Source organism: Microtus ochrogaster, chromosome X (genome assembly GCF_000317375.1).
Source record: "Microtus ochrogaster isolate Prairie Vole_2 chromosome X, MicOch1.0, whole genome shotgun sequence".
In the NCBI taxonomy this organism is placed as follows: Eukaryota; Metazoa; Chordata; class Mammalia; order Rodentia; family Cricetidae; genus Microtus; species Microtus ochrogaster.
Window position 1 is genome coordinate 5,165,414 of NC_022026.1, and position 10,412 is coordinate 5,175,825.

At 36.1% G+C, this 10,412-nt stretch overlaps 1 protein-coding gene across 3 annotated transcripts in view; it reads left to right on the plus strand.

The window, feature by feature from the left end:
* Positions 1-10,412, plus strand: part of Tenm1 (teneurin transmembrane protein 1) — an 825,611-nt gene that overhangs the window by 315,793 nt on the left and 499,406 nt on the right. For all 3 annotated transcript variants that reach the window (XM_026784949.1, XM_013350458.2, XM_026784950.1), the window contains 2 exons: positions 1,895-2,155; positions 3,614-3,670. In XM_026784949.1, coding sequence (XP_026640750.1) covers positions 1,895-2,155; positions 3,614-3,670 — 318 coding nt within the window. The remainder of the gene's footprint in view (positions 1-1,894; positions 2,156-3,613; positions 3,671-10,412) is intronic.

The window sequence follows — 10,412 nt, forward strand, 5'->3', positions numbered from 1 at the left end:
GCTTGGGTCCATAACTATCTTTAAAACATTTCTTTGAACTTGACATAAATTCTAGTAGAAAAGTATATGTATTTGTAAAGAAGCTAATCTGTGAAATTTCAAAGTAGCATTCTGAGCAGCGACTTCCAACTGCAAAAGGGTTAATTGTTATTAAATTTTCTACATTATAGTGGATTTATTTGTCTGTAATATCTGTTTCACAAAGCATAGTACTAGAAGCATAACAGTTATTAAACTGGCATTAAATATTGGTTTCTAAAACCCTTATTTAGGAAGCATTTACATCCCAAAAACAGTTACTATCACAAAGAAATTTGCATTCTAATTTTTTTTCTAGCATGTGGTCTAAGAGTAAACATTTTCTGTATTCAGAGAATTGAATTTATGTTAGAGGTTGCATTTTATTGATATGCACTATGGATTAGATGCAGTCAGTTAAGCCTTTTCTGGGCCAATTGTTGTACCATCTCCAATGTCAATCTGAGAAAATCCTATATAGTTTACTACATCCCTGGATTATCTTATCTAAGTATTGCATGGACATTTCAGATGATATGTCTTGGCATGTGGTCATTTTCATTAACTTATTAGGGATTGTTAAAGCATCCCCCCCCTTTTGACACCTTGCCATAATTGAATATAAATTGATTATAAAACAGAATACCAGATATTCAAGCAGTAGGTTGATGGAGCTTCACCGGCTTCTCGCAAAAATGATGCTCATGTTGGATATTGTAGAAATAAATAAGTAAAAACAGGAATAGGAGTTTTGCTGCTTGGTGGAGGCTGATGGGAAAATCCCATCAGCATACTGGGTTTTATTTTCTCTTATTAAATGACATGGTAACTAATTCCAACCACATTAAATTGTAAAATTTGAAAGGAAAGGGGAAAGAATACAAACTGTGAAGTATTGCCATGTCTAGTGTGTATGTTTTCTTTGTTGTTGTTTGTTCATTTGTTTAAAAAGCAAAGACATATTTATATCCCCCCACACACTCAGTTTCTCTCAGAACTGCAGCAATCTAGCTTCCGAAGTCTGCCCTATTTGAATTTTCCAAAAGGCTTAACTTTTCCCCTTCTTTCTTTTTCTGTACTGTTTACCCAAACACCTTGGACTTCCTTATTCTTTCTCTAAAGTTCTTTTCCCTGTCCTGTGATGGTCCTTGCAGGCTTACGTCAATGACATGGTTTTCCCTCTTTTCCACTCTCTTCCTCCAGTTAGCTAGCTGTTTGTTGTTATAGACTGCCCACCCTGGGATTTTTTCCTTTAAGCTCAAATACAGTCTTCTTCCAGCTTTAAAACAAAACAAAAGAATTTGCAAACTGTATCCCTTAAACTCATTTAGAGAGAGTGGAAAACAATATTAGTTGCTCATAATTTTAGTGTTTAACATATTTGAGTAGTCTGTTTGAATGTAATATTTTTCTCAGTTTTATATTACTTACTAGATTATATATAATATACATGGCATACTCTGAAAAGCAAATAATTTTGCTATTTTAAGCATAGGTGTGCTGTATAGATCACATATATTCATTTTTAAGAGAAATTGCTTTAGAGGGCATCTCTCTAATACTTTATACTTATTGTACTCACTTATTTCATTATATTTTGTGCAACCAAAATATTGTAGCTATAAGCTATTTTGAGGATGCTTTTTTTTTAACCCAAACCTTGTAAGAATCAAAGAGAGCATAATTTTAAGTAACAGAAGTGCAAAATAAGCACAGAATTCTTGCTACCATAAATAAAAGACCAGAATTCTAACTTTGCAAAAACTCGTAATTACTAGCAGTGGGGAAGGGGACATGAGGACAGAAAAGTGAAAGTTAGTGATTTTGTTCATACTTACATACTCTCTTATTTTGTCTAAACTTTGTTTCTTTTCAGAGATAGAATTCTGTGAAACTCCTCCTACTTTGTGCTCTGGCTACCAGACAGACATGCATGGCGTTTCTCGGCATGGCTACCAGCTAGACATGGGATCTGATGTAGACACAGAGACAGAAGGTGCTGCGTCACCCGACCATGCGCTGAGAATGTGGATAAGAGGCATGAAGTCAGAACATAGTTCCTGTCTGTCAAGCAGAGCCAACTCTGCATTGTCCTTGACTGACACTGACCATGAACGGAAGTCTGATGGGGAAAATGGTAAGAAAGCTACATCTGCAATTTAAATGAAATTCAGGAAGAATGGCTTTTCCCCCTTTGCTTTGTTATCACTTCCTATATCTGCCCATCTTTCATTTGGCATGCAGAATACAAATACATGTTATCAGGTTCCCAGGAACAAGGAGTATACTTAAGTATCTGGCAAACAGACACATTTATTTATAAGACACAAAATAGTCTTCATTTCTATGGAACCCCTGGAGAAATTATCTCATGTAGCCAGCAATATTGTGAATGTCTTATTCATTACTCACCTTTTATTTTCATTTTTATTTTCCAGAGCTACCCCAGTGGGATTTATTATAGGAAGTACTCATTTCATGTATTTGGGCTTTATATCGTTGTGTGAACAATGAGATGAACAATTATATAGCACATATACTCTCTGTAGGGGCTCTCTATTTTGATCCAAATTAACTTGCTGAGTTTATAAACAGATTCACATTAACCACATTAGAATGAAATCATTTCACAAACACAATTATTTTAAAAACATCAGTCATTTGCCAGACAATAACTACTAACGGCAATATCATTATATTGTAATTATATATGATTTCCTTATACATTTTAAAAAATGAAATGGTTTTGCTTTTTGAGTTTTTAGGAAGGAGTTAACTTATTTAATGTATACTCTTCTGCCTCTATCAAAAATCATTTCATAATAGGCACATTAAACAATTATTAATCAAGTTAATCTAGTCTACCCATCATTTTCTTTGCCACAATTTTATATGAGTTCCCTCTTATGCATATTCATGCCATCCAAACTGATTTAAACCATTTTAAAATGACAAGTACTATATACAGGTATATATATATACCTGTAAGAACAGAATTTAAATGAAAACAAATAGTTGCACAGAAAGCATCATGTTCTATGTTTCAGTCTAATCCTTTCAGAACTGTTTGAAATCTCATTCAGGGAGACAAGATTCTCTGCTGGCTGGTGCCCTTTCCTTCTTCCAGCATGCGATTCCTTGAGAAATTCCCATTTCTTTGGGGTCCATAGTTTTAGTAATCTGTTAGTCAATTGAAAGACACACCTGTCTCTTTTCAATATCTTCATCTCTTCCACGCTGGTTATGGCCCCTCACATAAACGATTGCAGTAAACTCACTCAGTTGAAACAAACGTTGAGAAAGAAGTCCCCCTAGGCTGTACTATTCTATCTGTATATGATCCTCGATGGGAGGTTAATTTTAGGGATGAGGGAAAAAATGAAGAACTAAGTAGCGCTAATGTTTCCACAACTCTGAGAACAATAAACGCTATTGATTTCTATGCATTAATGGGGAAATCTTATGATACATACATAGATAATTTTTCATTAATGCAGTTATGTTTAAAAATTCTTGATGCAATGTTCATGTTGAAATTTTAGGAATCTTAGATAACTAGGACAATTAATAATTGGTAAAATGTTTATTCTTACAGGTTTTAAGTTCTCTCCTGTTTGTTGTGATATGGAGGCTCCACCTGGTTCTACTCAAGGCAAGTGTTTTTGAAATATTTGACTAAAAGTTATTTTTACCTCAATCAATAATGACACCTACATAGTCTGGAAAATGAATATTTACCAAATAACGAGTAACTCATAAGGCTAAACAAATGAAATTATCAGAGATTAGTCTAGTGACCATGCACTGACTTGTTTTTCTCCTTTAACTGTGTGTATTTTGCTTATGAAGAGAAGCTGAAAGGCAGGTAGGGCTAAGGATAATACAGGCTTTCATGAAAAATACTGATTTGTCTTGGGGTTCGTGCCTAAATACAATAGCTACCTTTTTGTTCTTGTTCTTGTTTTGTTATTTTGTTTTGGATTTAGAATGGCTTTAGCTTTACCCTGGTATAAATCTGATGTTGTCATAACTTTCTCGTGCTGCCTAGCAGATAGCCTTGGTCCTTCTCTCAAGATGTTGCTATCTTGGCCTTACAATTGCATTTTATTTATGTCATCAATTACAAATACCTCATTAAAAAAGAAAAAAAAGAAAAGCAAAAGGCAGGTCATCATTTAATGAAGATTTTTGTTTTTGCTATTCTTCAGGAAGGGGGCATTGATGACTATGTGTGTTTTCATGTTGTACTCATTGAATTTGTTCCTTTGCAGAATGATATGGAGAACAACATTTATAAATGATTTGCATGACTCAGTTTGTACCTTGTGGTAGGTCCTTTCATCAAACCACATTTATTAAAAAATATGCGGTAGTTAGAATATAAAGACTTAGAATAGGAATTATAACATAGACAGTAGTAATATTTATTATTGTTGTTGGATCAACATTACTAAATTCCCAAACATATCATTATATGATGCTCTCATTTCATTCTCAGACCTATTACCTTTATTTCATTATTTCTTTTGTTATAATTGTAACATAATCTCATCATTTCTCCCTTCCCTTTCCTCCTCCTGCCCTTTTTGCAAGAGGAAGGGTTAAACAACAATTTATCAACCCATTTTATAGTAAAATATCTTCTAATCCTTTCGTCTCTCTTAAATCATATTTTATATGATGTGAAACTGAACAGCTCTACTCAGAGTCCTGTATGTCTTACTCTGACTCCTACTATTTCCAATAAGGAGTATATAACTCGAGATCTCGTCTATAACATATAATAATGTTCCACTTGTGTAGAAACTGTAATTCTTCTCAAATGATAATCATCAGGTCTGGCCTGTATTTAGTATTTTCTTAGAAAAAGCTTGAGAGTGTAAATGCTTTTCTTTTCCTAAATGTGTGTTAATTTAAATGAAAAAAATTCAACTCATTTAACTTTGTGTTTGCATGTAAATGGAGCTATTTATTTCCCACTGATATCATCCATTCATGAAAACATGCCTAGCAGAGTATTTACCTCATTAACTCATTAACTTGAATTTATATATTCTATATTTGAAACATAAAAATCCATAAAATATTTTTGATTTATAGGTTTCAGCAGTTCAGATTCCATGCCATCCTATTTCATGGTTCAGTTAGTCTCAGTGACACTTTATTTTGTTTCTGACTACCTATACTTTTTGTTCTTTTTCCAATTATTGATGACACTATAGAAACAATATTATGAAGCACTTAAGGATGATTAAAGTTTCACTACTGTGAATGAGGCATACAAGCTTAGATAAAGGAAATTGTTAATTCAGGTGAGTTAACCAACCCGAAAAGAATGAATCTAAGAAGTGAAATCAAAGATGCTTACGACTCTGTCCATCACATGCATACTGTATGACTTAGTGGTACTTACTGGTTCTACTTACATTTTCAGAATATTGCCTAAACAGATTGATTTCTTTCATTTAATCAATAGACCAAGTCTTAAAAAAATATTTCACCCTTTTATCAACCATGTTTTGTTGATGTAAATTTAATTTAAAAATCTGTAACATGTTATAACCTCTAAAGAATTATACTAAAACTTACCTTGACTGTTGGAATATTTGAACAAGGTGGGAAAATAACAGGTAACAAAAATGGATACATTTTTCTAGGTTTGCATAGAACTATCAGTATATTATTATGTTTTTCAGTCCTGCCCATTTGTCCCAAGACAATCCTTTAACACCTGTCAATACTTAATTTTCTATTAAGAAAAAAGCATATGCATTAGCTAGCTGAACCTTGAGGCCTGGGTACCAGTTTGATATCATACTTCTTTCATTATACCCTTCTCACACTCCCTTTTCAGCTAACTGTTAGGGCCTGAGTCCTAGACTGTCATACCTCACAAAAGGTGTTATCAAGCGCTGGACTAGATAGAAATGTGGCCTGCTTTATTCACTGCTATAGCTTCGATAACTAGCCACAGCATATAGAGCATAATTACAAAGTAGACAAATAAGAATCATGTCATGTTCTGAGGTTTGGGGGCTTTAAAGCAAGAGATAATATATTTTTCATGAATTATCTATGATCTCTTTGAAGGATAGAAGTGCTACATCGAATCAGGCCTGTGGTTATCTAACAACAACTTTGCCTCTGAAAAATGATAACTTCATCATTTCTTGGAACTATATAACAATACTACTTTATATTAGTCAATAGTCTCTGAAGGAACAGCTTATACAATGAATATCCATATATTAAACAGGGGATTTATTAGAGTGGTGAACAGGCTGCTACCTGGTTAGGCCAAATCTATTTCCTGACTGAAGGGCCAAGAATCTTGTAGTTGTTTAATCTTTGATACTGGATGTCTCAGCAGTCTCAACCTGGTGTTAGAATCCTGAAGGATTCCTATAGAGCTGCTCCTCAGTCTATGTTAGAATCCTGAAGAAGTAAGTCCTGATACCAGGGAAGGAATGCCTCAGTAAAAGGATAGCTGAACTTACCAGTGAGAGTGAGGACAAGATGACCAAAATCAAAAGCTTCCTTCTTCCATGTCATTGTATTTGCCCTGTCGCCACAAGAGATGGTCCAGATTTAAGGTTTATCTTCGCAACTCAAATGACCCAAGCAAGAAAGTTCTTCACAAATGTTCCCAGCTGTTTGGGTTATAGTTGAGTCTGGATGTCGTGAAGTTAAAAACTATTATTAGACATCTTAATTCTACCCCTTGCCAACTTGAATATAAGCACATCTCCTTATATCGTGCTTGATGTCCAAATGAAAACAAAAACCACATCATAGTTATAATTTCTGCAACTGGTCACATGACTTTAGCTGGTATTTCTAACTACCTTCTTCTTCTACCCATTCTGTATTTTTTCCACCCACAGCAACCTACAGATTAATAAAAACCCAGAGACAGATATTGGAGTTAAACCTGAAGATCAGGAAAGGAAAGCAGCAGAGCCACTAGAGAGCTCTTACCTCTAAGAAATCCTCAGACTGAAAGAGAGTTAGTTCCTGTCTCATCCCACTTTATATTCCTCTCCAGTGCTAGGATTCAAGGCATATGACTCCCTAGTATTGGGATAAAAGGTGTGGGACACCACTGCCTGGCTGCTAGTTGCTTAGTTTTCAAGTATTCAGACAAGCTTTATTTATTAAAATACAAGTGAAATATCCCTATAGCAACCACCTCAGCTGCTCTTAGTTATTTTCCAGGAGGAATGGCCCTATAATTTTATTCCTGAAGGGTCTGTGCTCTTTGTAAAACTGTCAAAATTGGGTTGTTGTAGTTTCACATTAACTTTAACCACAAAATGTGATAGCAACAAGAGATTCTCTAATAGGTCTCCTGCACTCCAAATATTATCTTTCTCACCTCTGTTATGGAGAAGTGGATCAATTTCCACCTGGAATCCTAAATCAATCACCCCTTTATAATACTACTATTCCTATTTTAGCCTGTTGACTTATGGTCATCAGAAGTCCAAAGGGGCCAGTCAGAAATCTGAGCTTCTAGCTCAGATTTTATATTTACTGGTAGTAGCATCCCCCCACTTGGAACCAATATTTCTGTCCCAATAGAACTTAATTTTATGGGAACAGGAAGCAAAAATTTTCCTAATGGGTCATTACGGGTGATAGCGAGTGGATCCATCCCCATTTATACCACTTCATTCCTGAATCCCATATATTCTGGCTCTGAGAAATGCCTTACCATATATTCAGGTTAATTCTCCCTAATTGTAACACTGTCTTCAAATACCATTCTACCTTTCTATGAAGTCAACTGTTTGAGAATGGTGGGCAATATAATATGACCAGTGACTTCCTTGAGAGTAGACCAGTTGTCACACTTCTCGGCCTATGAATTTAGCTTCTTGGTCAGGGGCGATTCTGTGTAGAATGTTATAACAGTAGATAAGACACTCTGAGTTCCTGTATGGTAGGTTTGTCAGAATAATCATTTGTAAGCAAGGCAAATCCATAAGCAAAATAAACAAAGATTCTAGGAAGTTCAAAGCACTTGCCTTTCCACATTGGAAGTAGGCCAAAATAGTCAACCTGTTACCTGGTAGCTGGAAGGTCATCCCTGGGAATGGTATCATATTGGAAGGTCAGTGTTAGTCCCTATTTTTGGCAGATCTGGCACTCAGCAACAACTGCAGCCAGTTCACCTTGGTGCGTGGAAACCCATTTGTCAATCCCATGTACAACCTCTATTTCCATCATAATGACCTCTGTTCGTGAACATGTTGACAGCGTGGAATGCTGTTGAGTGATGCTGACCATCCACAAAACAGGTCATCCTATCCTGTTGTTTAGCGACCTCTACTGAAGTTACCTTTTAATGAGCATTTCCATACTATACAAGCCTCTTCACATACATTTAGAAAGATCTATTCAAGTACTTGTTCCCCAATATTTTTCTCATAAATTTTCTAATCATGTTCTTTCCAAATCCCTGACCATCCAGCCAATCCACTGGCTACTGCACATGAATCAGCAGACAACTGGAAATATGGACATCACTCCATCCAGGAAAAATGCACAATCTTGTGTACTATTTCTACCCACAATGAAGATTTCTCTTCACTGATGTCTTTCAGGCTTGTTACAGAAAGGAGCTATAATGATGCAGCTGTCCACTTTTGGGTATTGTTTGCATAGCATGCAGAAACAGAACAATCAAAAAGAAAAAGGCTCAAATCACCTCTTCCTCAGTCAAATGCTAATAAGGCATACTACCTGAGGCTATAGGTGTATGATTAAGAACAGAAATGATTTTAACAGAAGTAGAAGTCATAGACATTAAGACAACTTCATTCTGTACCTTGGTTGCATTGTTAGGACCTGCTCAAGTCTGATCATTTAACTTCCATTTAATAATAGATTGCTGTTGTGCATATCCTAATTTATGGCTCAGGGTGGGGATAGACAATACCCAGATTATTATATAGGCAGCCCAAGTTGCTTGACAATTTGGTGGCCAATGTTCATTTTTCACTAGGGCCCAATAATAGACCAAGTGTTGTCTCTTAGAATGGAATAGTTGTCTGTGAATGTTGGCAGAGCTCTGCTTCAACATTTCTAGTGTTTTCATAGTGATTTGCCTATATGTGAGTGCCAGTGTCTCCAGGCAACATCCTTTTCTGACACGGACACCTCAAGTACCATCAGGTCTTCTGGAACATATTGTCCAAGTAGTACAGCAATTTAAGCCTGTTGAAGGGTCTTTGCCTCTTTCAGTCCCTATTCAAAGCTAGCAGCTTTCTGAGCTACTTGATATGTGAGATGGGATGACACACCCTAGTAAGGAATGTGCTGCCTCCACAATCCAAGCAAGCCTGCTTGGTGGTGTGAAGGTTCAGGAAAAACAAATTATACTTTACTGTAGGAAGAATATCTGTGCCCCACACCAGTGAACTTCTAGAAATTTCACTAAGGTAGAAAGCCCTAGAATTTTGTTTAGATTTGTTTCCCATCCTCAGCTTCCCATATGTGTTACCAACAAGTTCACAGTGGTTTCTACTTCCTGCTCACTTGGTCCAAGCAGCATAATGTTATCAGCATTGTGTATCAGTGGGATATTTTGCAGGAGAGACAGATGATCAAGATCCTTTCAAACTAAGTTATGACTCAGAGAAAGAGAGTTAATATACCCTTGAGGTAAACTTGTAAAAGGACACTGCTGGCCTTGCCAGCTGAAGGCTAATTGCTTCTTGTGATCCGTATGGACAGGTATCAAGGAACAGGCATTTTCTAGGGCAGTAGCTGCATACCATGTACCAAGAGATGTGGTAATCTGCTCAAATAAGGATATCACATCTGGTACATCAGTTGCAATTGGTGCCACTACTTGATTAATTTTGCAATAGTCAACTGCCGTTCTCCATGATCCATCTGTCTTCTGTGCAATCGAAGTAGGAGTGTTAAAGGGAGATGTGGTACAAACCACCACCTCTGTATCATTCAAGCCCTTCATGGTGGCGTTAGTTTCTGTAATTCTTCCTGGGATGTGGTATTGTCTTTGGTTCATTGTTTTTCCTAATAGAGGCAACCCCAATGAGTTCCATTGGCTATTCCAATCATAATAGCCCTCACGAAACCAATATGGGAAATCTGTCAACATCTTAGTACATATATCCCAAGTATACATTCAGGAAGTAGGAAAATAACCACAGGATGTTTGGGGACCCACTGGGATTACTGTGAATAAAATATCACCCAAAACTCCATTAGTTATCTGACCTGCATAAGCCTCTACTTTAACTGAAGGGTCAAATTTGCTTTTCCTCGCAGAATCAGTACCAATTATGTATGCTCCTAAAATATCCCATAGACATGGGAAATGTTGATTATTTCCTTTCTCCAGTGTTTATTTACCCCTGTAAAAG